Source organism: Poecilia latipinna, unplaced genomic scaffold, assembly GCF_001443285.1.
Source record: "Poecilia latipinna isolate Pla-1442-1.1 unplaced genomic scaffold, P_latipinna-1.0 Scaffold103, whole genome shotgun sequence".
Lineage (NCBI taxonomy): Eukaryota > Metazoa > Chordata > Actinopteri > Cyprinodontiformes > Poeciliidae > Poecilia > Poecilia latipinna.
In genome coordinates this window covers 243,133-271,070 of record NW_015112719.1, presented here as the reverse complement: position 1 = coordinate 271,070, position 27,938 = coordinate 243,133, and the positions used below count along the sequence as shown (strand labels likewise).

Genomic DNA, 27,938 nt, shown 5'->3' with positions numbered 1-27,938 from the left:
TATATATATATATATATATATATATATATATATATATATATATATATATAAAGATCCAAGCCCCGGTGGTTGTTCCAGTGTCGTTGTGCAGCTTTGACACGGAGCTACTTTGAACAGTAGGACGGAGAGGGAGCTAGAGACTCCTCTCCAGCTCCAGCTGCCATCCTACTCCTGCTGCTCCTCCTCCTCCACCAGAACCACTTCTCTTTCTCATCACATCCAGAGGTAAATAAGCTACATCCGAGAGCAACATCCTATTTTCAGACGGATTGTTTACCCTCCTGTGTGTTTTGCGCGGTGCCAGACCCAGCAGACAGCCGCGAGGGGGTGGGAACATTACAGAATTGGCCAAAGGGGGGTATAATTCTGATTTGTGATGGGGTCTTTGCTGCTTTGTACCCCTGCCTGCCTCCTTGGCGTCGGGTCGGGGTTACGCTTCCTTTAGGCAAGTCCGAGGTCCACTTTGGGAGCTAGAGATGCGTCAACGAAGCCCGTAGTAATCGTGAGTTGCACATTGTAACCGGTGTAGGACAAAATAGCGAAGAATAGTAATGAAACCTCGGCTAAGCGGCTTTGATGCGCACTCGATGAGCTATTCCTAGCCAGCTAGCATACATTAGCTACATCTCCAGTTGTTGCTAGCCGGCTAACAGCCAGTTGATTTCGCTCACTTTCGCAAACCTCTCCTCGGTTTTCTTCTCTTTGTAACCTGTGTCTTAAATGGCACAATTATAATAGCAGAGTAATTATACATTAACACTTGTTTTAAAAATAAGCTAATGTCGCTGTTGTGGTTTCGGCCAGTCAGGGGAATCTTGACACGACAACAAAAGAAGAAAATGAGATATAACTAGCTAACAGGTTAAAGGTTTTTCACAGTCGCTTTTTTGGTTACAGTCTGAGGGGGGTTCAGCTCCTAAAATGTAAGTAGGAACTCGGAAAAGTAAGCGGTTTTAGGTTGGAGCTTTGGGGACGCACACTCGGAGAATTATGCAAACTTTTTTTGGTCACTAATTGGATCATTATCCGCGTCTCCTGGCAGGGAAGATTCACTTCTTTTCATGGTTGATCAACAAATGCATGGCAGAGTTAGGGCAAGTAAAAATTACAGTGGCCGGAGGCGTGTCATTGTGGATGCAAAGAGACTCAGGGAACAATGTGCTTAGATTTAAATAAACCTTCAATCAATACCTGTCTAGGCTTGCTGTAGGGCCTGTATAATCTGTTTGCCTAAGTGAGGCATTTATAGTGACATTACAGTTTGATAATCATCACCCAATTTTTTTAAATATGTGTAAAGTATTTAACCACATCCTGTCATTACTAGTATTAATAATAATATTATTATTATTAACAGACATCAAAGGAACAGTGTTGCATTTTATGGCTTCTGACCCTTGTAGAGTATGAACTTTCAATTACCACCTTTCTGTCTTTGCAGCTCTTTTGGAGATGTGACGATTAGGAAGAGATTGGTGACACTGAGCTGCCTGTGCATTGACACGACCTCTTGACCTCATCTTCAGCATGAATGGTGATATGCCTCATGTTCCCATCACTACTCTTGCTGGAATTGCTAGCCTAACCGACTGTAAGTGCAACATTGTTCCTTCTAAACGGTTCACACACAGATGTTTAGGATGAGACAACAATAAGGATTAACTGGAAATTTTGTTGGATCTGAAATGTACAGGACGCTAAATACTAACTGAAGGCCGCTGCTGCCTGTGATTTGGTGTAGAAAAGTAGAAGCAGGCTGAGGGACTCTAGACCAAATTGGAAAATGCTCCTTTATACATGCAGATGTTTATTCGGATCTACTCTTAAGAAGAAGCTATTTGTAAAATGGGTATTTATCACAATAATAAACCTGTCAGAGGGAATCTATCACCCAACATCCAGTCTTTTTTTTAACAAAACCACAAAAGACATCTGCTGTTGAAACTGTCCTAATATTTTATGTCAAGCGATATGTAGTCAAAATATTTTTGTTAATGTTTCTACTTCCAGATGAAGATTGAAAATTGAAGAAGGTCTGACTTAAAAAACACAGATTTCCAAAACTGGTCTGAGCCTGCTGTCAATAACTCACACTTGCTGCAAAAGTTTGGTCACTTTATTTAAAAACAAAAAACAAAAAAACAACAACTGACTTACATGACAAAGCCAAAAAAAACACCAACCTACATTGACAACATAATATTTAATTCACTTGATTTTTGTTAAGTTTTAACTATTAAGTTAAATGCAATCATTTTTTACTCTCAAATTGACCTAGAAATTACTTAATCGTCTATGGTAACAATGGTCTATAGCAGTCCTATAACAATAACTAATTTTGCTGGACGATAAATTGTCCCAGAAGTTATTGCTATAAACGACAACGTTGTTGTTTCGAGACCTTTTTCAAGTAGCTTAATAATAATGGCATATTAATGCAAGAACACATTGTCAACGATCAATAAGCCTTAAATTTTAATCAACATTTATCCCTGGAAATGGAAGACATTTTAAATGTCCGAAATAAATAAACGAAACAGTAGAAACAACAAATGGAAAACAAAGACATAAAACGATAAATCATGCAAATTAAAATTATCGATCTTGTTTAAATTTATCATGTGATTAACTGATTTATTGCTTGTTGCAGAAGCCCTGCAATTTAAAGAAAATTTAAGAAAGTCACCAAGAATTCACCGAATTTGCCATATTTGTTAATGGCGGCTAATGTACTCAGCACAAAGGGGAGATCATTTCAGTTTTTGCGCTTTGCTTGATGATTTCTCTACATTTTTGTACATTTATCCTGCAGTATTGAACCAGCTGCCTTTGCCTTCCCCTCTTCCGGCCACCACTGCTAAGAGCCTGCTCTACAATGGAAGGATCTCCGACGAGGTCAGCAGCCTGTTGGTGTGTCGAGACGAGAATCTGGTGACTCAGCTGGCACACAGCCTTAACCAGGTCTCCACAGAACACATGTAAGGACCTTTTTAAGATGCATGAAAGCATCAAAGCAGATATTTTAAAAACTTTGCCAAGCCTTCCTGGCTATGAGTTAGTTTTTTGTTGTTTTTTTGGGGGATTAATTAACAATTGTTAGCATTTTCATCAATTTCATTAAAGACACAGCTTTATCAGACTGACCAACTCGGGTGTCATAGAATCAGAAATTGTGAGGTCTGAGGAAACATCACTGTCTTTAAATGACACATCTTCTTTGGTTTGTTTTTCAGAGAGCTGAAGGACAACCTGGGAAATGATGAACCTGAGGGTGATATGCCAATACTTCTTCAAACGCTGCTTACCAGGAACCCCAGGATCTTCAGGGACAAAAGTAAGCCAACTCATTGTAAGGTGTTCATTGTAAAAGAGGGACACTAAGAATAGTAAAATATTGCTTTACACAAGTAGGTTTGTTTTTTTTCCACACTAGCTCACACAAAGTGCTCCTCATTAAAGATTTTGGATTAACTAATCAACACATAGGAGCCATTTCTGGGCAGCAATAGGAGAGGAAACCATAACTAGATCAAAGTTCACAGGTTTTCAGTGTTCTTAAAATAAACTAAATTTAAATCCATTCTCTGATGCAGTGTGGTGTTAGCTAGCATTATAAAGAAGTAAAATGAATCAGGTGTTAAGTGCAGGATTAATGTGTAAGCACGTTTACTAAAAGTGCATCTCTTTATCTCAGAAGGGTGAATAATTCACTGGGTGTAGTTTGGTAACATATTGTGGAGATAAGGCTGGAATGTGGCATTGAAGATATTAATAAACATCTGTTAATTAGTTTTGTTCGAGAGTGTATATAAAAAAAACAGAAAGCAAAACTCCAGACACGTGCGCATTTATACAACGCTCTTTCACCAAAAAGCAGTTTTCTAAAACTGAGCTTAGGAAACTTTCTGTGTGTGGTGGCGCAGTTAGAAAGCCTTGTTTGCCCCACCTCCAGTTGTTCTGAAGTTTCAGGCAAGTATTTGCTTTTAGCCACGTATTGACTTATGGAAATCAGCACCGATCTGTCCGACTTCAATGGCAATGTTCTCATGTCTTTCCCATTTTTGGCACTACCTCTAACCTTCACTAGCAAAACTACAGAATATTGATAAAAAGTTCCTAAACAACTAAAAAAATGTGAAAATAACAAAATCGCTTCGGTGACATTTATTTTTGGCTAATTGCTAGAGGTTCATCTGATTGTAGTTTGGTAACATATTGTTACCAAACTATCTTTAAAAATAATAATCTTTAAGAACAATTATTTTCTAAAATCTTTCCTCTCTCAAAAAATACACCAATGTGAGAGCGTGGAAACAACCATAAAACAAAGAGGTATATAGAGTTATAGAGAACCTTTCTAGCTAAACAAAATAGCAAAATGACATGCTGTTGCTGGAAGTTGTAATGTAGTAAAAAAAATGGAGTATAGTCAGACTCATTAATAGTTTCAACATAACTATAGTTTAAAATCAGGTTTCCAGTAAAGCTTCTGAACTGATGGTTTTAGTTTAGCTAAGGAATTATTCTTTTTGTCTTTTTTTCCCCCCTAATCACATGTTTTTTTATGTTTTAGGTGTACTGCAGCAACCATTAATACAGCAGTACAAGATTTCTCAGAACCAAGTTCATGGAAGTCCAGCATCAAATTATCAGCAAAGCCCCTCTGGGTAAAGTTTTGTCACCTTCCTATCAGATGATAAAGAAGCTGAGGCCCCAGTACTTCCATTAAGACTACTCTTCCTCTTTCACAGATGCTTTACATCCCCACAGTGTGGCTCAGCTACTCAGTTTGTTCCCCAGCAGAACAGCCCCATACCCAGCCCCTACACCCCCCAGAGTCCTGCAGACTACATTCAGTACAATCCACCCAGTTACTCTCATCAGACTCAACAAGGTGAGTACAACGTTTTATCAAGAGAAAGCCAACATGTGTCCAACATTGATCAGTTTAACATAGGCCTGCAGTTGTGAGATAATTAAGCTGCAAGTAAAAGCAGGAAGTTCAATCTAGGTGACACATTGCAGATTGCAGAAATATGCTATGCGTCACTTTCTACAGTAGCTCTGCTAAAGCACATTGTGTTAGAATTTAAATGTTCTATATGATCTGCAACTTGCCGCTCTGTGTCATTGTTTGATCTCTTAGTAATATTAAAGGCGCACTTAGAAATCGTCTGAGAATAAAATAAAATGATTTTTGGTTTCATCAACCCTTGCCGGTTAAGAAGCTGAAAATAGTTATCTTTTTCTTATCCGTGAATGCGTCATAAAGTTAAAAACACTTTTCAGTGTGGAAGTTGTAACCGAGTGATGGAAGACGCAGCTATATTCAGTCTCAGTGACATATTTAATAATCAAGTCAGAGGAGGCACAGAGACGTACGGAGCTGTTTGAAATGATGTGCTACATTTTCCGCAGCACATGAAAACATGTCTGAGAAAGAACAGGACATTCAGCAGATAACAGGATGGCTGAACAGAGTACAACCAAAAGCTCTTTTTATTGTTTTGAGCTTTTGTCTGTAATTGAACATGCTGGATTTGAAAATATCAGCATTTTGAAAATCTCTTGGAAGTACACGCACTGATATGAAAATTTGAGCTGAAACAGACATTCAACATTGGTGTAATGGCCAATAACAGATATTTACAGATTCTAAATGCGTAATTGTATATGTTGCTTCCCTTTTGACACCTTGAAAAAGACACTGACTTCACCAGCGCTTCTCTTCTTCAGTAAAGCCTCCGCCAATCACTGTCACATGACCAAACAAATACCATATGACCAGTTTCTCCCACTTGCCCTCCAAAAACAAATGGCAACAAGATTGAAATAAATATATTGATTGATAATGGCCCAGTTTCATGTATCGGACTAATATGTTAAAATTGACTAATATTGGCCGACACCAATTTTTTACATTTATAATTAGTGTCATTCATTTTGTATCCCTATCGCAAATATGTGCCTAATACAGTTAAAATGCTTTTTTCTTTGTGTTAACATGATAAAACAGTTTCACAGCGACTGCTCTAATGCAAAGTGCTGTCACTCCAACTAGTGATTGCTCACGACAGAAAGACAAGAAAACACATTTTGACTGTTGTTGTTGTAATATAGTAAAAACATGCAATATTCCCAAAAGTTGAATTGGGACCTGCCATTCATTTTATTATAACAAACAGACAAATTTAAGTTGCCTTGTTAACATCTGACATTAAACTCCATCTTGAGTGATCATGTTTTAGATACCTTGTCAATCCAGATACTGTGCAGATTATCGAGTAACCATGGCAGCTGGCAGCTGAACAACAGGTCTATAGAGCTGCTTTTTGTTAAATGACTAGTTCACTCATCTACCTGAAAAGCATTATTGTTTTTTTGAAAAACATGTTTCAGGGTTGCATTTCTGTCAAAGTTATTAAAATCTTGACCGGCTTAATTCTGTAGACTTAACGATGTTGGAGAAGTAGAGGGCTGTGAATATCAGGAGAATGGGCGGTTCAGTGTAGTCCAGAATGCTTCCAGGTTCACGCAACAAATGCAGTTTGAATTTCCTAGATTACATCGAGAAGTTCACCGAATGAAACTGTCCGTAGTCCACCCAGGAAGAGATTTAGGTTAGTTCTGGTGGGAACAAAAATTACTTTCTTGCTTGTTATGAAGAGCAAAATGTATCTGCACTACTTTTACCTGTAGGTCTTATTAAAAAGAAGTGGAACCCTCTGAATGTCTAAGGTTCTTGTGGTTGAAACACAAATTTTAGCAGTCCATCTCATTCTTTTATAAAGCACCAAGTAGAAATCCTCGAAAAACTAACGACAAATGATTACTTAACTAAACTTTGCCTTCATTAACTTTTGAGTGGCAAGTAAATGAACATACACCATCTTGCAATGGCTAATAAACAGTACATAATCCCGCAAGTAGATAAGGCTTCCATTTAATTAGGAAAGAGAGAAAATTAACTGCAAATTATATTTTGTTCTCTGTTTTAGTTGTTAGTGGTGCGAGTACAGTTCTTGACAACAAAGTCTCTGAGCGTCTGTCGAGTAATTCGTCTAACCGTAACTCCAAACCCAGTTTGGATGAAGACTACGTAAACGTGCCTCAAAGACTGGGAAATGAGGTAATGCTGGGAATCTGGGTTACTTTGTGCTGGACATAATTAGATACCTATGGTTAAAACTAATGATAAACATCGTGTGTTTCTGCAGGGAAATTACTCTTCCATAAAAGCTGGCGTATTTTCTCTATCTGAAGAGAGAGCAAAAAGTATGCTTACTTGCTTCTGGCTAACTCCTCTAAAATTTACTTGAAAACAATTATTTTCTAACAAAGGTTAATTATGTGGTGCAATGTTGTGTTTTGTTCCTGCAGAGCCCAGGCCTCCTCTTATCATGCAGTCACCTCCACTTGAGGCAGGCACAGCCCCTGACCTGCTTCTTACCACTGCTGACCGCAAAAAGAAGCAGAGAGAAAGGAACAAAGAAGAAAATGAGAACATAGACAAAAACGTCTTTTATGACATAGTTAGCTCTCCATCTAAGGACTCTGCCAGATTGACCTTAAAACTGTCCCGAGTGAAGATCCCAGACATGGGCCGCTCTGAAGAACTCCTTCCAACCTCACCCACAGACTCAGATCACAACGCGGTTGTTTTAAACGACATTCAGTCGTCGGGCTCTCCTCAAGATTTTTTGCACAAGCCAGTGGCTGAAGAGCATCAACAAGTTGCTGCACAGCCGATCGCAAAGGAGACTGGGGTCATCGGTGGGATTGTGTTTGATGACTCTGAGATAGACGCATTTGCTGAAATTGAAAGGATAGACTCAGCCAACGAGAGAGAGCGATTCTCTAAAGAGGTCCAAGATAAAGGTGAGAATTGTTGTTTTGTGCCTGATGTTGACGTATATCTCGATTTTGTCGTACATTTAGTCTGGTTCCAAGAACAAAGTTTTATATATTTTATTGGAATATATTGTAGGTCTGACCAAAACAAAAAGTGCATACCTAAAATAATAATAAGTAAAGTTGGACATACATGCCACACTTGAAATAAAATCAGTTGCCTCCAGAAGCTACATGTGGGGCTTTTTTTCCCCCCACATAAGTGTTATCAGTAAAGTGGTGCTACAGTCAATTCCCAAGTGGTTTTTATTTTCCACAACCTGAACTCTGTCATTTTGTCATTATTAATGTCTTGTCCAGTCAAAGGTTGGGGTTCTCTGCCTGTTGTAGAGAAAGTTTCTTTAGAAGTGGTATTTGTAGATTCAGCAAACGCTTTGACTGGTGGTTTCTAAATAACTGTGAAAATAAGAGATAGTCCACTTCACCTATTCTAATGCAAAACTGCCATTAATGTTTTATGTTTTAAGTTTGATGCATTAACTGTAGAGATTTTAACACAGTGTTCCCCATGATCCTGCCTCTTGCTGCTTTCCAAAGCAATTCTTTCTTCTAATTCAGCAGTGAACAAATACAGGTGTACCCCCAGGTTTTTTTTGGAGCTAGTCCAAACACAATAAACTCATTTTCATCAGCGCTAACATCACTTTAGTACTGGAACTGGTTTAATGGAAAAAGCACAGAGGTGACTAGTTACATCTTAGTGTCAATACAGCAGTTCTGTGAAGGTCTTTTAGAGAAAACTAGTGAACAAGCAATATCACATCATGGAGACCAGGGAACCCAGTGAAGTCAGCGATAAAGTTATGGACAAGTCTAAACCATGGTTATGTTATAGATATAACTGAAACTCTAAGTAACTTTCCTGTAGTAGATATGAAAGCAAGTCTTTTTTGTTTTGAATAGTTATGTTGCTTTTTTAGACTGACCAAATGCAAAAATGACTTTTAGGGCTATAAAGGTTGTCCAAGTCCAGATCTACAGCCAACTATCAGTCTTTGGAAGAATTTAAAAATGTCAAAAGATGCCGTGTGTCCAGTCTGACTGAGCTGAAACCATTTTAAAATTTGAAAAATATGCAATAAAGTTTGTGACTGTAACATGCCAACATCTAAGAAAGTTTAAGGAGTATGAATACTTTAGCATGGCTGCATAATTTTATTTTTTCTTTGCAGACAAGCCACTAAAAAAACGGAAACAAGACACGTACCCTCAGGAACCCGGAGTTGAGACAAGTGAAGGCCCATCTTTACATGGGGGCAGCAACATCAGCAGACTGACACCCAAGAAGTCGAGTGCTGCGAGTAATGGTGCCAGTCGACCTGCCTTGATGGTCAGTATTGATCTGAAGCAAGCTGGAAGAGTAATAGGACAGCCTGTAGTTGTCTTGGAACAGCAACCGTTGTGTGAAGATCAGTTACGTTGCCTTAAGACAAGTGCGGATACTGAAAACAGACCTGGGATCATCAAAAAGCTTCCCGATACCTCCCAGATGCATATCTCTGATGGACATACAGAAAGCAATAAACAAAAGCAGGACAACCAGCGTGAATCAAAGCGCAATCATGACGGCAAACTTGATTGTGACAAGGGGCATTCAGAGGACAGACACGTGGAGATGACGAGGCTGAAGCAGGACAGGCATTCAGACTTTCGACACAAAGAGGAAAAGAACAACAGCAGTCATCGATCCCAAGTGAGCAGACCTGAAACGCTCAAATCCACAAGCAAAGTGGATCGCAACTCAAAACATGAAGAACAGAAAGGCAGGAATAAAGACAAGGATAAAGAAAGGGACAGACAGAGAGACAAAGATGGAGACAAAGAAAAACTCAGAAATAAAGAAATATCCAGAGAACGAGACAAAGACAAAGTCAGAGACAGAGAAAGAAACAGAGAAAGGGACAAATCCATAGATGTGGCCAGAGAAGAAGACAAATACCAGGACAAAGTTAAAAGCAAACTTAGGGATGGAGACAATTTTAGAGATGGAGAAGAACCAATTGAAAGAGAAAAATTCAGAGAAGAAGACAAATCTAGAGAAAGAGCCAAAGATGAGGACAAAGACGTGGAGAAACTCAAACAGAAATTTAGAGACAGAGACAAAGATGGAGAAAAAGTCAGAGAAAGAGACAAATTCATAGACCTGGATAAAGATGAAGACCAAGATGTGGAGAGAGTTAAAGACAAAGTTAGAGATAAAGACAAAATCAGAGACAAAGAAAAAAAACGAGAAAGAGACAAACTTAGAGAACGAGACAAAGATGAAGGCAAAGACCAAGAGAGGGTCAAAGACAATCATAGAGAAAATGTCAGGGGAAGAGACAAATCCATAGATGTGGTCAAAGATGGAGACAAAGATGTTGATAGAATAAAAGAGAAGGTTAAAGACAAAATCAGAGACAGAGAAAAAACCGGAGGAAAAGAAAAATCCAGAGAAATAGACAAAGATCGGGAGAAAGACAGGAATAGAAATAGAGACAAAGATGAAAACTTTGAGGTGGGCAAAGAACAAAACAAAGATGGCAAGAGAGACAGAGAAAGAGACAAAGGTAAAGACAGAGACAGAAACAGAGAGAGAGACAGAGAGAGAGACCGAGAAAAGAACAAGAAGCACAAGACGCCGCCAGAAGGAGATGGCAACAGAATCTCACTTGAGGAGCAAATTAAAGCCGAGAACTCTAAACTGAAGCAAGATGAAGGCAGAAAATCAGCTGAGCTTAATGATCGGCAGAGAACGTCGTCTTCCAGCCTCCAGACCACCCCAAACAAGGACCAACGGGCAAGTGGGGACAGTAACATGAACCAAGCTGCAAACAAACGGCAGGCCTCTGAGATGAAAATAAGTGAGTTCCCGCCGTTCCTGCTGGGGGGCAATTCTGGAAGTCTCAAGAATTTTGTGATTCCTAAATTGAAGCGAGACGGAAAAGAGGGAACAGATAAAGATCTCCGAATCAAAGGCAAACTAATAGATGGCTGGAGTGAGCCATTGGTGCGGTTAGAGAGAGTTTCACTGGTGAAGAACTTGAACAAAAAAACTAAGCCGGTTATTGTGGTTAAGAGACTAAGCATCGAAGATGTAAAGAGGATCATTAAGGAAACCAAGAATGCACACAGCTCCAGATCCAGACACTGGGCCTCTTTTGACAAATCAGACAGAGGTAGGAGCCATATTTAATTGTTCTTCTGTGGAACCTCTACGTTGATGAATGTGCAGACAGTTTTATCAGAGTAACCTTTAATATGAGTGGACTTATTCAGTTCCATGTTAAGAAATAATATTTTGTAAAATTTGTCAATGATTTTTGGCATTTCTGCTGTTTACCACAACCCTATACACTAATATAGTGTAAAAAATACTATCAAATGAAACTTGAAATAATAATAATAATAATAAAAAAGCTTTTCCTCTTTTTGCTTTATAGTCACACCTTTTAAGATCATCAGTTATAAAAAAAAAAAAACTAAGTGAATGATAACCTTTTTTTTTTTTCCAAATGATGATTTTATATGTGGAAAAATAAATGGTTGTGTCACACAGCAACAAGTGCAACAGTTGTGGACCACTTGTCTTCACAGTGACTGTAATTCAGTCACTTTGTAGCATTTTTCAGCCTGTATAAGAAATGCCACAGCAGTTTTATCAGAATTAAGTCCAAACTATTTTTTTCCCACACAGAGCATAAAATATATTTTTTTCCTCATTTGAAAACTTCTTTTTGTTTTTACTCTGATATGAAGCAACCATAAAATTAAGTTATCAGCTACTAATCATCCTTTTTACATCTACAAAGACTCAAATTTATGTTTCTATAACAAAATACTGACTACTGTTGTGGCACCATTATCTCATCAGCCTACATGCAGATTAACTATTTTATCTAATTAAATTAACTGAGAAGCTTTATTATAATATTTATGGGATGGAACTACTGGAGACTTACTGACTTTTAGTTTTCCGTTTTGGATATTAGAAACAAATCTTATTTTTGTGCCAATAGACCTCATGTCGGATTTCTGTTCATAAAGGTTGGCATAGTGCTTATTAAGGCCGTTAACTTATTTTTATTATTAACCTTTGCAACAACAAATTAAAAGAAAATGAACAAATTTTAGGTACATGATTCTTGTTGTCATTAGAGCGTTTAATGTGAAAGTGTAGAAATGGAGCATCGAGATCACAACTTAATCCGTTTTATGTTTTCAGAGAGAGCGAATAAGCGAAAGCACAGTATGCTCAATAAGAGATCCAAATATGCTGTAGTTGACTCCCATGACTCGGAGGAGAAAGACAACGAAGATGAAGAGTTGGAGTCTGAGTCGGAGGATGAGTGTGAGTATCAAATCCTAAAAATTCTCAACATCTACTTAAAGATTCCTAGAGAAGAATTGCAGAACAGGAATGTCGGCACGTTTTAAATAAAGCGAGAGCGCGAAAAGGGTTTGATTTGAACTTTCTGTCTCCTTTGGCATTTCAGCTCCAAGAAAAAGGAAAAAGAAAGACCACGACAAGTCGTGGAAGTTCGAAGAGAAGAAAGGTTCTCGGGATCACCGGCGAAGTGGAGGCTTCCAGAACTCTCGCCGGGGGTCAAGTGGCCGCCATCGGGATTGGAGCAGTAATGATGACTCAGATGGAGACTCCCCTCCACCGAGCCTGAATGATGGTGAGACTTTTCTTACATAAGTTGGAATAAAAAATAAAAAAAAACAGCAGATCTGGGATATTTTCTTTGTTTTAATCCCACCTTCTTCATTCTAAATGTATGAAATCAGAAACTTCTTACTTTAAATGCACACATTTATATTGCACATAACACCTGGTGTTAGTGAGTGAGGCACAACAAGCCTCACTCTTGAACTTAGTTGAATTTCTCATCTTTTTGTTTGGAATAACTTTCACTTAGGTTCTAGTTTTTACAGTTTTTTTTTTATTTTACATTTTGCCTGCAGTCTATGTCAATTAAATGCTGATATTCAAAAGTTGTTTTTTTCCCCCTGTGCATCACATATAAAACCTTTTCTTTTTTTTTTTTCTTCTTTAGTTGCCCGAAAAATAAAAAAACAGAAAAACAAGATGGCGTACGATTCCAAAATGACAACAGAGGGTATCAGTCTAATTTCTCATTGCACTGTCCTTTGAATTTCTTGCAAACAACAATACATGTGTGCTAGCTAAATTATCTACAATAATGTTACAGAAAAGATGGACTCCTCTGCATTTAAGAGGTTTGCAACCAATGTGGACAACATTCTCGAGAGCCTGGAGGATGTTGACCTCACTGCCGAAGGCAAGACTGAAGCGTTGCACAGTTTTCCATCTAACCGGTACTTGTTAAGAGTGTGGAGTTGAGAAATATATATATTTTTTTCTTTCACAAACAGAAGATGATGAGATACCTCAAGAGCTGTTGCTTGGAAAGCAACAATTAAATGAGCTTGGCAGCGATTCTACCAAGATTAAAGCGATGGGCGTCTTTAACAAGGTAAGATGAGTATGCTGTTGCAGCAAGGTTACACTAATGTTGATATTATTAACACTTTTTATTTTTTAAAGAAGCATCACAGCTAAGTGTGTTTTTCCTTCCCCGTAGTTTTCTTCTAGTAAACTTGTGAAAATTCTGAATATATTGGAGAAAAACATTCAGGACAGCGTCACACTTTCCACCTTAATGAGTCAAGTAGGTATTACCAATACTACATCTGTAGATGTTGTAATTTTTACGTAATGATTCATTGCATAATCCATTTCTAGGACAACGACTCCATGGATGAGGAGCGTTTGTGGCGGGACCTCATCATGGAGAGGGTGATCAAGTCTGCAGACGCCTGTCTGAGTGCGCTCAACATTATGACGTCCCCACACATGCCAAAGGCTGTTTATATAGAGGATGTGATTGAGAGGGTGTTGCAGTTCACCAAGTTCCACCTGCAGAACACGCTGTACCCGCAGTATGACCGTTCTTACAGAGCGGATCGCCACGGAGGTCAGCAGCAGCATCTCTTTTTGTCAGAGCTTCGAGATATATTGACTCGGTGTCGCCAGAAAAATCTGAAAAATTTCCAGTGAAACTTTCTTGTTATACTTAAACTGACAACTATAATTTTGATGGCAACTGTATGAGATTTGGTCAGGAACCCTGGTACACACATGTCGACCTGTCACAATAACAAATTTTACTGGACGATAAATTAAAAGTTATTGCAGTGCAGTGAACAACAACATTGTGGTTCTAAGCCACTTTCATATGTAGTAATGGAACTGCATAATAATGCAAGTACATCGGTCTTAAAGATCAATATACTTTAATTTCTAAAGAGCATTTAATACTGGAGATGGAAAACATTTTAAATATCCAAAATAAATAAACAAAACAACTGAAACAGTAAATAAAATGGAAATTGAAGTCACGGGCAGACATAAAACAATCATCCAAATGAAATTTATTAAGCTTGTTTTAAATGATCTTGCAATTCATTTACTTGTTGCTCATTGCGACAGGCTTGTACACATGTAAGGCTTGGCTTGCGCTATAAGTTATTACTGAATGCCTCGCGTATTCCAACTGTTTGTAGTGTGTTTTTTTTTTGTTTTTTTTTTCTCCGACATCAGCTCTTACCTAATGTTTCTGTTGTCATCCAGGTGCCTCACACACTTCAAAGTCCAAGAGACCAAAATCTTCTGCCCACAAACAGAAAGTGGTGGTGGGACTGTACAACAAGGTCTGCGACATTATCAGCATCATCTCGGAGCTCCTTGAAATCCAGCTGCTCACCGACACCACAATTCTCCAGGTGTGACTTGGCGTCCTCCCCTGTGTCGCCTCTGAATCGTGGCCCCGTTTCACCTTCTTTTCTCGTTAGCTCTCTCGTTCCTGACTGCTTTATTTCCCCCCGACGTTTTAGGTGTCGAACCTCGGAATCACGCCTTTTTTTGTGGAGAATGTCAATGAGCTGCAGCTATGCGCCATCTCTGTAGTGACAGCAGTGAGTCGACTCTTTCTGTTAAAATGTTTTAAGCAGTATGCCTGCAGTGAATTAGTGTTTTTGTTTCCTGTGTGAGGCGTTCAGTTTAATAATTGCTGCTTTTCTGCAGGTTTTCTCTCGCTACGAGAAGCACAGGCAGCTCATTCTGGAAGAGATTTTCGCCTCTCTTGCTAGACTTCCCACCAGTAAACGTGGCCTCAGGAACTTTCGGTACCTGGCTTAAGAAAAGATAATAAAAATCTGAATAAGTTAAAATAATGGCCTCTGTGAGGCTTCGAAAGCCTACATATACTAAGATTTCTATATTTTTAGGTTAAACACCAGTGATTCAGATGGACCCCCGTTGTACATCCAGATGGTCTCGGCTCTCGTTCTTCAACTCATTCAGTGTGTGGTTAACTTTCCGACTGAGAGAGAGACGGAGGATGAACCGAAAAAGAAGGTACCGGCTAAAAATCGTCTGATTTGTCTGCCATTTTTTGAGAAACAAAGGTTGCGATTCAGGAATTGCTTCAGATGTTTGGTTTTATGTCGCAGGTGGATAAAGATATCCTCATTACCAACTCTTTTGAAACTGCCATGAGGACGGCTCAGAACTTTCTCTCTGTGTTTCTCAAGAAGTAAGCCTTTATTTCTGTTTTCACTCCAGAGCATTAAAACATCTCCCTGTTGTCATGTCCCGTAATGTCATGCATCACCTTTTTCCACTAAAGTTATTGGCTACTTTATGTTTGTCTGTCGAATAAAACCCCAGTGAAATGCTTTGACATTTGTTATTGTCTAAATTGACTAAATTTGAGAAGCGTCAAGAAGTATCAAACACTCTTTGATGTTCACAAATATCTTATAATGAGAGGCTGTTTGTGTCAGATGCGGCAGCAAACAGGGAGAAGACGACTACAGGCCTCTGTTCGAGAACTTCGTTCATGACCTGCTGTCGGCTGTCAACAAGCCCGAGTGGCCGGCTGCTGAGCTGCTGCTCAGTTTATTGGGCAGACTGCTGGTGAGTGGCAGGGGTCGCTCCCAAAGCTGCCGCCTTGTAGCATAAATTATCTTTCCTCACTCCGTCGCCTTCCTAATGCGTTTCCCACTCCAGGTTCACCAGTTCAGCAACAAGCAGACTGAAATGGCCCTCAGGGTGGCGTCGCTCGACTACCTCGGCACTGTAGCCTCCAGCCTGCGTAAAGACTCGCTCTCTTGCAAGATGGACCAAAGAACTATCGACCGCATTCTTAAAGAGGTGGAATACAGGTTTAATACAGTCTAACAAGCTGATTGAAATGATTCAGTTTGTTCACGTTGTGTTTTTCTTTTTACAGACTCCTGGCAGTGATGAGGTACAGCAGCTCCAAAAGGCTCTGCTGAACTTCCTGGATGAAAACATCGACGCAGATCCAGCTTTATTGGTGAGCTTTTAAGTATTCATATCAATCATACAATCAATTAGACTTTTTTTTAATCTGGCACTTTTTATGCAGTCAGATTTAAAAATTATTTTAGAAATGCTAAAAAAAAAAACATTCAACAATCTTGCCAGAAAATGTAAAACTCAGGAAGTTAACGCTAAATGAAGAGACCCTAGAGACAAATATGACATAACAATTTGAATTAATTCTTAATACAATCTAAATTAGTGCTAAAACCTGCATACGAAGAAAAAACAGATGAAAAAAATTTACTTAGAATTATATTTCTTTACCCAGGCAAAGCAAATAAAATAACATTAAATATTGATAAAAAAACAAAAAAAAACAGCCAGACTAAAAATATATGTTTTGAATTAACAATTTACCTGCTTTCAGGTCTTTTGGATGGTTATTCCAAAAGTAATAAATAAATAAATAAATAAATGAATGACGTAGAAAGCATCAGACCTTTTGGAAGATCTGATTGGTCTAGAAAATACGATAAGTAGGTATAGGCTACAGTACCGTCTGTAATATATAGAGAATTATTTCTTTTTCCAATAAATGAATGTAATCCGATGAAAGATTTTATTTTTCGAAATGTTTGCGTTTGGCACATGCTACTGCTAAGAAGTAAGTAAAGTTTTTGCATTATCTTTACCACCGCATCCCGTTCTCAGTGATTTCTTGTTTGGCCATGTCCTTTTTTATTCCTTACAATGTTCCGGTGTTAACGGTCACATCGTTGCATTTGTTTTATCCAGTTTGCGAGGAACTTTTACATTGCCCAGTGGTACAGAGACACCACAGTAGAGGTTGAAAAAGCGATGAAGTCTCAAAATGACGACGACGATCCAAAGTATCGGCGACATTCCACGGACAGCGACGCAACCGGGGAGATCGTACAGACGGTCGAGGCGCGGAAAAAATTCCTCCGCAAAATCATCAGGACAACACCATCAAACTTCAGCTCCGTAAAGTAAGTACTCCTTCACCTGGGGTAATTTATGTGTAATTCTCCCATTATGATAAAATAAATTACTTTTTATTGCAGGATAAACTCTGACACAGTAGACTACGAGGACTCCTGTCTGATTGTAAGATATCTGGCCTCTATGAGGCCATTTGCGCAGAGCTTTGATATTTATTTATCACAGGTAAGCTGGTTGTTTTAAATACCAAGAATGAGATGTCAGATTGTGTCGTTTGGCTGAAATTTTCTACTGTTTTCAAATAATCTTGTTCCAGATTCTGAGGGTCCTGGGAGAGAGCGCTATTGCAGTGAGAACTAAAGCCATGAAGTGTTTATCGGAGGTGGTGGCGGTGGATCCAAGCATCCTAGGAAGAGTGAGTTTCTGCAAATGTATTCCTTATGCTTTTTCAGTAGTCAGTTTTGCATTTGTGCACATAGCAGATTCTCCTATACTCTCAGTCTAAAGTTTAGCGCAGACAGATAAAGTAAAACAACCCTTTAGGCTGTTTATCAAATGTCGTAGGCCACCTCAATTGCTTTTTGTGTTTTTTTTTTTTTACTTTGGCTTATTTCAACTCATTTTGGGGAACCATCTTTTTGATGCTGAAATACTATTTTCTCTCGGTCAGGCTTTCTTTAGTGTTTTTCTAAAGATTTAATAGGAATTATATCTGTAGTCTGGTGACAAACTGCAAAAAGATCCATTTTAAATTTGGGTCTTTGCATGATATATATAAGAACATAACACTGTTTTATGGCTTTCGTTTTGGAGTCTTGTTATGGCTGAATGATTTACAGCTAATTTATAGCTAATTGGCTAAACAAATAAAGTTCAGCCAATTAGGGTGAAAACCACCAAAGTCCACAGAAAAACAGTGAAAAATCTTCAGAAAATATATTTAAGATCATCTTGAAGTACTAAAAGAAGGTTTGGCACTTTGAATCCACAATCAAAATAAATTTTGAATCACTTAAAACCTGCACACACAACTCAATGGTTATGTTTAAGGTTTCTTTGTGTTTTATTTGTGCAACTGTGTAATCATGCAATAAAATGTGAAGACTTTCAGCGTGTGAGTGACCTTAAACTGCTCACATACTGCTTGATCATGGACATAGGGCACTGGATCATGTTGATTGTATGAAAAGGCATAATTTAAGCTTTTTTCCTATCTAATTATATTCATTTTTCAGGTGGACATGCAGCGTGGGGTGCATTGTCGTCTTATGGACAACTCCACTAGTGTCCGAGAAGCAGCCGTGGAGCTCCTTGGCCGCTTCGTGCTCAGTCGACCTGAGCTCATCGAGCAGTACTACGACATGCTCATCGAGAGGATTCTTGTAATCGAATACATTTCTTTTTTTAATCTTTCATTCCATTTTGGTGTTTGAGTTCACTGATTTTATAAAGATTTGATTCATTGGTTCCTTGCTGTGGGTTTTTGAAGAGAAACGCAAAACATTATGTGTGAGTCTCAGGTAGAACTTTTTGCAAACTGTGTTGAGAAAGTTCATTTAAGGTGGAAAAGTTCAGCTGAGGTGAAATATTTTTTCCAACACTGCCACCTGCAGATCAAATGAAGTCACTGCAATAATTAAAGAAAAAAATGGTGCTGAGCGATTCTTTGAATCTTTGTACCATGAAGTGTTTTGCATTGTAGATTCACTTTTTTCAGGTCATTTGTTTAGAGTTTTAAAATGTATTTTTTTTAAGAAACAGAGCATATAAATTTTGTATTTAAAAATCTATTTCGTATTTACAGGACACAGGTATCAGTGTGAGAAAAAGAGTCATTAAGATTCTTCGAGACATTTGCTTGGAGCTACCAGATTTCCACAAGATAACAGAGATGTGTGTCAGGATGATCCGCAGAGTCAGTGACGAGGAAGGGATCAAGGTTTGCATTTACAAAGATATTTTAGTATATTTTAGCAAAAGGGGCTTTTGAGATTTTTTTTCTTTGCTAGATATTCAGCTCATGTATCTTTGCAGAAACTGGTGAATGAGACATTCCAGAAACTCTGGTTTTCCCCAACGCCCAGTCACGACGAAGAAGCCATGAACAGAAAGATCCTGAACATCACAGACGTGGTCCGTACTACATTCCTCCCCCTCAAAATAGGAAACATGTCGGTGTTACACTCTTAACTCTTGGGACGTTTTCGTTTTGGTTCCAGGTCTTGGCGTGCAAAGATTCAGGCTACGATTGGTTTGAGCAGCTTTTGCAAAATGTGAGTGTTGCAATTTGTTTGAAACGTCAACAGCTTCCTGCTCGTCGTCCATTACATCTAATCACTGTTTGTCTGTGATTCTTTAGCTGCTGAAATCAGAGGAGGACGCTTCATATAAACCAACTAAGAAGGCTTGTGTTCAGCTGGTGGACAATTTAGTGGAACATATACTAAAGTACGAGGAATCTATTGCAGGTAAAGTAGTGAAATATGGAAATAATATGTATTTTGACCAAAAAAGTTGACTTGCAATGAACGCGTTCTGTTCTGTGTGCCTCTCAGACTGTGAAGAAAAGGGGATAAACTCAGGTCGTGTGGTAGCTTGCATCACCACTCTTTTTCTGGTCACTAAAATCAGGCCTAACCTAATGGTTAAACACGCCATGGCTATGCAGCCCTACTTGAACACCAAATGCAGTGTAAGTATTAATCTATTTACTTAATTTGCCAAAGTTACTTCAAGCTCATTTCAAAGTGGAATAGTAACTAAATTCATAAACTGAAACTCATGCTTTTTATAGATTAATGACACAGCACAACATTTTTAGGTGCTTGCTTTAGTCAAATTTAGTTAGTATGAATTATAGCTAAAGAAAACAAAAAAAAAAAGAAAATTAATAAGACCGATAAAAAGCCTCACACTGGACCTCGAGTGAATTACGTTCTGTGGTTCACCACTGCTGGGATTACACTTTGAGAGGAAAATTGAAATTTTACTTAAATCTAAAAAAATAGAGAACCACTGAGCAACAGTCCTCTTTGTTTTATCTTTAGCCCATGTAGGACGTTTTTGCTCCGGTGTCTAGTTCAGGAGCAGATCGACATAAGAAATACAACATGCTCAAAAAAATCCTTTCAAGAATATGGAAACAAAGCTCCCAGTTTTTCCTTCCACTTAACTTTCCCTTAGAATCCCTGCGCACACCAATTCTTCAGTGGTGACCTTTAGTTGATGATAATTCTTATGGGTGTCACTGACTGTGTGTGTTGGCCATAACAAAATATTTCTGCAATAAAAGCCCTATATTTTAGTCTTATGTAATATTCTAATTTTCCGTAAAATAGAAACGATGTAAGTGCTTGAAATGCGTCATCTTTGGTGATGAGTATATATAATAAAAGTAACTTCCAGCACTAATAAGTTGAACTGCTGGAATAAGTTTTTTTTCTTTAAATTATAATTTTCCTGTAGACGCACTTATGCATTTCGTTGTGTTATTGCACCACCTAGTGGCAGCCATGTGGAAACACAAAACAGAGGCAAGCGACTAACTCATTGTGTCGTTTTAGACTCAGAATGACTTCATGGTGATCTGCAACGTGTCCAAGATCCTGGAGCTCGTTGTTCCTCTGATGGAGAATCCAAGTGAGTCTTTCCTCAACACGATTGAGGGAGACCTGATGAAGCTCATCATTAAGCACGGCATGACGGTCAGTTCTCATTTACAGCTCGCAGTTTTCACAGAAACCTCTCAGAACGTCACAAAAGATGAGCATTTACGACGGGCCAATCTGATATATTTTGTCTTCGAAGGTTGTGCAGCACTGTGTGAGCTGTCTTGGTGCTATTGTGAACAAGGTCACACACAACTACAAGTTCGTGTGGGCTTGCTTCAATCGCTTCTATGGTAAGACTGCATGCGTCATGATTCGTGTTAGGGTTTTGTTCTGGTTTTTGTCCTGACTTACAGCTTTTTGTCCTACATAATATTAATCGTGTTGAATCCAGAAACCGTGGAAATGCTTGACAGTTATTCTTCACAGACACTATTTGTCTGGTCTAACTGAATATGGGGTATTTTGTAAGCAAGGGGGGAAAAAAGGCGATCTGTAAAACCTATCCCAAGAAACTGGTTCCTACAGTTTCTTCTAAGACCTGGAAGCAGATCTTTTAGTTCCCAGGCTCCTGTCTTGTAGAACTCAACGACCACTTTAAATAATGCTTCTTATTTTGCAGGAGCTCTGGCTAAACTCAAGACGCAGCACCAGGAGGACCCCAGCGGCTCCACTCTGGCTGCTAACAAACCAACTCTGCTGCGCTCGCTGTTCACCGTGGGGGCGCTCTGTCGACACTTTGATTTCGACCAAGAAGAGTTCAAGGGAGCTAACAAGGTAAGCACCACATCTTTAGGAGGTGTCCTTGGGACTGTCGCGGAAATGTTTTGATGGATCTCATTGCCGTCTTTCAGATCGTCATAAAGGACAAGGTTTTGGAGCTTCTACTGTATTTCACCACCCATGAGGATGAAGAGGTCCAGATCAAGGCCATAATTGGTCTAGGTAAATTATATGACAGTCTAAATTTACGTTCATCTTGTGTTTAGTAACCCTCTAATCAACCTAGCAATCAACCCTTTCGTTCGTCTTCCACAGGGTTCCAGTTCATCATGCACCCAGAGCTCATGTTTGTACAAGATGTGAAGGTTCTTTATATCAGCTTGCTGTCCGATGAGAACAGGGCTGTCAATCTGAAGATCCACGTGCTGAAAAATCTTCAAACGTACCTGCAGGAGGAGGACTCTCGAATGCAAGAGGCTGACCGGGAATGTGAGCATCTCATAGTTCTGACTCATATTACAACCACAAACTCCAAACAGATTGGACACTTTAATAGCAAAATTTTGGTTCAACCACAAACTATTACTTAAATAACTTGACATAAGCAGCATCGCTGCAGTAGAAGTAAGAAATACTGCTACCTAAACGAGGGCGTCAGGAGTTGTTAAACCCAATGTGCTTGACAATTTTTGCTGAAAATTTGTAGTAAATTAAAAATTCTGCGTTGGCATAAATTTTTTTTTTTAAATGCAGGGCTCTTTTGTTTTCGCATGAATTTATGCGATAGAATCGCAAAAAACTAGAAGGACTGATATATACAACACTTCTGTGAAGGCCTCAAATGTTTACTAGAGAACCAAGTGGTTCTGGAGGAGCTTTAGAGATGCACATCTCCACTACAAGCTGTGATTTTACAGTGCAAAATCTTTGCAGCTGTAAAAGATGTTCTTACAAAATGATGGACACAGTAGAGTTGAGCACAATTTCACTCCATACGTTTGAGAATTTTTTTTATTTTTGTATCTCATATCGTTGTTACTGATGTTTGTTCAGGGAAGAACCAAGCGAAGCAGGAAGACCTTAAGGAGATGGGCGACATCTCCTCAGGCATGAGCAGCTCCATTATGCAGATTTACCTCAAGCAGGTGCTGGAGTCCTTCTTCCACTCACAGTCCACTGTCCGGCACTTCGCTCTGAACGTCATCACACTGACTCTTAGCCAGGGCCTCATACACCCTGTACAGGTGTGTTCACAGTATCTCCAAGCCTACAAAAATCACAGTAGATATATTTAGCTTTATGTTTTCAAACAGTGTCGGAATAAAACTGTTTTTTCCTCTATTGCCCAGTGTGTCCCCTACTTGATTGCGATGGGAACAGATCCAGAACCAACCATGAAGAACAAGGCGGACCAACAACTAGTAGAGATTGACAAGAAATACTCAGGATTCATACATGTGAGTAACTTCTGTTTGTTAAAGGGTCCGAACCTGCAGGAGCGAGGGGACGGCACTGCTGTTTGTTTATTGTTTCTACTCCTTTTTACCTTTTCTTCTTCTTATGTTTCTCTGCTGAAACTTATTGCAACGTTTGAGCTTCTCAGATACTCACCCATATGCCGCCACCTGCAGCGCTATGTGGCATCAACTTCTATTCATGAAAATGTGATAGAAAACTAACTTTAGTGATTTCTAGATTTAATTCATATAGGTATACACATTGTCTCCATAATTAAATGCAGTTGAAAGTAAGCTTTATGCACACTGAAAGGCAACTAATGAGGTAAACATGTAGAAAAAGAAGACAACTTTTCAGCAGCTTTGTTTTTTTTGGCTCAAAATCCCGAGTCTGTCTCTGCAGCTTGTCATGCGAAAGCCTCTGCTGCTGTTGTTGATGACAAAACCTTACGGAGTCTTTGAGAACATGGAAAAGTCTTTATCACCCGGCTCATTAGGGAAAAATCAGATGTTCCATCCAGCAGGCTTGTTTTGAAACAGAGTAGCGGATGTGGACCGGAGCCAAACTCAGCTGACTTGAAGGCACTGCTGCAGACTGCAGGGAGGGGAATTAACGCACCGTAGCAATTTGGAGGAAAACTATTGGAGCTATTCTTAACAGTAAAACTAAATCAACTTAAAAATGTAGCATTCCTAAAGGTTATGTGTCGAGCAGTGTCTCTGAAGAAGATCCATCTTTCTGCGTTGCTTCAACAGATGAAGGCTGTTGCCGGGTTGAAGATGTCGTATCAGGTGCAGCAGGCCATAAACGGAGGGAAACGTGCGGTGGTCCGAGGTTTCCGACACGATGACTCGGACTCGGCCCTTTGCTCACACCTCTACTCTATGGTCCGTGGGAACAGACAACACAGACGGGCTTTCCTCATCTCCCTGCTCAACCTGTTTGATGACAGCTCTGTGAGTTCACTTGCTTTCTGTAAACTGTTGTTATTGCAGATATCTTGAAAAAAAAGCGAGTAAAAGTTTATTCCATCAAGTTGATTTAGTTATTTTCTTTGTTCCCTGCAGAAAACGGAGGTAAACATGCTGCTGTTCATAGCTGACAACCTGGCATGCTTCCCTTATCAAACCCAGGAGGAGCCTCTTTTCATCATGCATCATATAGACATTACTCTGTCTGTGTCTGGCAGCAACCTACTCCAGTCTTTCAAAGAGGTAAGAGTTTTTCTGCGCAGAGTGGGACAACAACTTTGTTTTTTTTGTTTTTTTTTGCTGCATAGCTTTTTCCCAGTAGGGAGGCTCAAAACACACAGCCACAACTTTTAATAAACTCATGTTTTGCTCCTCCGGTTGATTTTTTATTTTTTTAATTTATTTTTTTTTTATGTTGAGCAGATTGCTAAAGTGCAATTTTAATGCTTGCATGCTTCTTCTCTGTTTTAATATGACTTGTTGATAATTCAGCTTATACAAAATATAGTTATTTGTGTGCAGACATATGTTAGTTGTGGAGAATGAAATATCTTCTGCCATCACCTGTTGGTGTGGCAACATCAGAGCCACTTCAAAAGACTCAACAAGCTGATAAAGAAAACCGGTCTGGAACCTCTGGAGATGATGGAGCAAAGAGAGATTCTTCACAACATGAAAAACATTTGAAACAACCCTCTTCACTGTTGTGCTGTCTTTAGTCAGTGGCTTGTTAAGAACCCCTGTATTACAGACTGCTACAGGAGCTCAATCCACCTTTTCAAAAAGCATGTCTAACATATCTGGCTTCAACTGTTCTCTGGTTGTCATTATTTTCCTGCTTGATGTTAAAAGTGGCTCTAAGTGAATGGTTGGGCCTGTTAAGTCTTAAACTCCGATGAAGCACAGCTCTCTACATATTAAACCAGTTAGCATGTTTATACTTTTGCAGTGTTTACGGAAAGAGCCCGTAAGACACGAAAAGAAGGTGAAGACAAAGAAGAGAAAAAAGAAGCATTCTCGTAAGAGGAAAAACAGCTCAGATGAGGACGACGATGAAGAGAAGAGCAGCAGCACATCCAGCAGCAGCAGCAGCAGCAGCAGTAGCAGCAGCAGTAGCGATGAGGAGGAGGAGGGGGAGGAAGTTAGGAAGCGAAAGAAGCCTGGAGGTGGTGACTCTGACTCGGACCTGGACGATGAAGAAGCAGTGATGGACCGCCTGCCTGAAAACACCACCCCTCTGCAGGAGTTTGCCAGTGCTTCACAGGGTATCCTGCTATTGCTGGTGCTCAAACAACACCTAAAGAATCTTTATGGCTTCTCAGACAGGTAAGAGGCCTCGTGTAGAGATGCTTTATGAACTTGTTTTGCTTTATTACGGACATCTCGCTCGTGTTACAGCAAAATCCAGAAGTACTCGCCGACAGAGTCTGCCAAAGTTTATGACAAGGCAGTGAACAGGAAATCGAAGGTGCATTTCAACCCTCGTCAAACTCTGGAATACCTGAGGAGTGACGTGGCCAACAGAAACCTCAGCTATGAAACTAAGAGGAACATTGTCAAACAGTTTTTGGATGTAAGCACAATTTTCTTCCTCATTTTGGTTCCTCGATATCTGTAGGAGGAAAACATTCCTAAATAAAAAAACATCTTCCATCTTGGGCTGGTGAACTAACTGGGTCTGATTTTTGTCTCATAGTTCAAGGTGCTGATGGAGCACTTGGATCGTGATGAAGAGGATGAGGATGGGGGCGAAGCAAATGCTAATGCCAGAAACAAAGCCATCAATTCGCTGCTGAAGGGTCCAAAGCCCCAAAATCACAACCACAGTAATCACACTGCTCCGGTAGAGACAGATGATGAGGAGAGCGAGGACGAAGATCCTCCTGCGGTAAGGATGACAATCCCATGAAGTTAAATTTAAATCGATTTTGGTTTATGTTACCAGTCTACAACGACTTGATTATGGCTGTCACAGTGGTTTGTTGGAGTCTCAAAGTCTTAGAAATTGCTTTGTAATCCTTTGAAGACTGATAGAGTGATTATGTTTCTCATCTTGTCCTTGGTTCCTTTTGATCAGGGTATGATGTGTTGTTGTTTTTTTTATCACATCCCTTAGCCTGCTACACGTTGTGAAATGGTTTTTTTAGGCAAATTTCTTTATGCTACAATGCTGGCATCAAACACAATCAACAGGTTCAAACATAGAGGTCAATTAAAAAAAAAGACACTATCCTTGAGCCACGAGTCTGTCGTACAGTAATAGTCTTTAGTCAGAGGCCTCTTCACATACGTTGGAGGACTGACTGCTACCAAACAGCCCTATTAGCAACAGTGTCAACATACACAGCAGCTCTTTGACGATGGGTGAAATTTCCATCTGAGATAAATAAAATGGTTTTGAAATTAATTGAATCAAATGATGAGGTAATTCATTTCACTTATGACTAGCTTGTTTTGAATAGATTGTTACAACTTGGTAAACTCTGATCGTGAGTGTCCTTTAACCTAAAATCTGTAATATCTTCAATCTTGGGAGAGCCATGAAACCCAACTTCAACATGCATGAAAATACAACAATAACACTCTTAAATATTGTAAAATTATTCTACTAGATTCGTGCTAGCCCCCTCTTGCTTAAACTAACACCGTTCTACGTAATCCACAGCGGAAACCAAGAAAAGACGTGGACTCTGCTGATGACACGGGTCAGACGGTAGAGCTAATGGACATCGTCGCCATCTGCCGCCCCAAATACAAAGACAGACCGCAGATCGCCAAGATCGTCCAGAAGACCAGGAGCGGCTACAGTATACACTGGATGACGGGATCTTACTCTGGACCGTGGACTGTGGCGAAGAAACGGGACGGTCGCAAAAAGGTGCCTTGGGTCGACAGCATCAAGGAGTCGGACATTATTTACAAGAAAATCTCCTTGACGAGCGGACAGAAGCTCACGAACAAAGTGGCACAGACGTTGCGAGCGCTGTACGCGGCCAAGGATGGGTCAAAGAGTTAATGGCGAAAACGAGCGGCCCTCGCAGCTCACATCTCTGGATCTGCTATGTTACCTTCAGAGACAACATTCACGATTTAGATTTAAGGCTCTGGTGGCGGAAATCTTTTTGAAATACTGATGCTTAAATTAACACAAGAGAAACGGAGAAGAAAATGTTTGTGAAAACATTGTGTGGGAGTTCCTTCGCTGTTGTGCAGCAACTTGGATGTTTGATTTTTACTCCCGCTGTATCATAGTTTAACTAAAAAAAACATGTTTATATCTGAACATAATTCTGTAATAAAAAAAAACAAAAAAAAAAACAAGCTGAATGTTGGAAGTTAGTGTATTGATGATGTTCTTAATAAAGTGTTTTTTGTTTTTGGAATTATAACTAGATCCAGATGAATTTATTTACTTGATGTGAAGTTCAACAAACTTTCATGTCTTGTTATTAAAAAAAAAAAAAAAAAATGGTGTAGCACCATCTCTGTTACGTTTGACATGAGCTATTTATGGGGATAGCGGTACAGGATCTGTGCTAAAACTGTTTTAATATACAGTTGATTTGGTGTTTTATAGCGCAGGGCAACAATTAAGTGTCCTACCACCCCTCCGGTGGAGCTTATACTACAATTGATCGTTCTTATTCTTTTCTACGTATTGTGTTAGTTTTTGCAGAAATACTTTGACATTTTTTCTCCTTGGACTGTTTTTTTTATCTGCTTTGTTCAGCTACTTATCTCCTGTTGTCTATAGGATCAGACTTCTTTAAAGTTGCATTTTAAAACCAACAAGACTAGTTTTACAACTCAGGTTTGGAGTTATTGGTAGCTCTAATTTGAATGTGCAAAACGTTTTCTGATTTGTGTTTATGTTACGTTTGTGATATAGTGTTATCTTTACTACTTGTTTGTGCTTCTGGGAGGCGTAGTAACAAAATGGCAACAGAT

General features: G+C 39.3%; 1 protein-coding gene across 3 annotated transcripts; it reads left to right on the top strand.

Moving 5' to 3' along the window:
- Positions 1 to 115: 115 nt before the first annotated feature.
- LOC106944408 (NIPBL cohesin loading factor) lies at positions 116 to 27,384 on the top strand. 3 transcript variants are annotated; one of them, XM_015027517.1, is made up of 47 exons: positions 116 to 225; positions 1,442 to 1,591; positions 2,813 to 2,978; positions 3,234 to 3,334; positions 4,574 to 4,667; positions 4,752 to 4,894; positions 6,999 to 7,129; positions 7,218 to 7,275; positions 7,381 to 7,878; positions 9,084 to 11,069; positions 12,116 to 12,241; positions 12,387 to 12,572; positions 12,951 to 13,013; positions 13,107 to 13,196; positions 13,291 to 13,391; positions 13,500 to 13,586; positions 13,661 to 13,892; positions 14,549 to 14,700; positions 14,812 to 14,892; positions 15,002 to 15,102; positions 15,205 to 15,334; positions 15,430 to 15,512; positions 15,763 to 15,895; positions 15,989 to 16,132; positions 16,212 to 16,298; positions 17,063 to 17,277; positions 17,353 to 17,455; positions 17,547 to 17,645; positions 18,466 to 18,612; positions 19,035 to 19,169; positions 19,265 to 19,363; positions 19,450 to 19,503; positions 19,590 to 19,698; positions 19,786 to 19,922; positions 20,794 to 20,934; positions 21,038 to 21,131; positions 21,461 to 21,615; positions 21,693 to 21,783; positions 21,877 to 22,050; positions 22,615 to 22,805; positions 22,911 to 23,018; positions 23,775 to 23,975; positions 24,087 to 24,233; positions 24,940 to 25,316; positions 25,389 to 25,563; positions 25,687 to 25,878; positions 26,656 to 27,384. In XM_015027517.1, the coding sequence occupies exons 2-47, from the start codon at positions 1,528 to 1,530 to the stop codon at positions 27,004 to 27,006; spliced, it is 8,532 nt and encodes a 2,843-aa protein (XP_014883003.1). In that variant the 5' UTR covers positions 116 to 225; positions 1,442 to 1,527; the 3' UTR covers positions 27,007 to 27,384. The 3 variants fall into 3 exon arrangements, with proteins under 3 accessions (XP_014883003.1, XP_014883011.1, XP_014883007.1); XM_015027521.1 differs by lacking the exon at positions 116 to 225 and adding an exon at positions 261 to 502; XM_015027525.1 differs by lacking the exons at positions 6,999 to 7,129; positions 7,218 to 7,275.
- The last annotated feature ends 554 nt before the right edge of the window (positions 27,385 to 27,938 follow it).

Excerpts from the sequence above, each read along its gene's own strand:
- LOC106944408 (XM_015027517.1), top strand. The coding sequence starts at position 1,528 with ATGAATGGTGATATGCCTCATGTTCCCATCACTACTCTTGCTGGAATT. Across the intron at positions 12,242-12,386 it reads GTCTGAGTCGGAGGATGAGT|CTCCAAGAAAAAGGAAAAAG; the intron begins GTGAGTATCAAA and ends TTGGCATTTCAG. Across the intron at positions 16,133-16,211 it reads TCGACCGCATTCTTAAAGAG|ACTCCTGGCAGTGATGAGGT; the intron begins GTGGAATACAGG and ends TTCTTTTTACAG.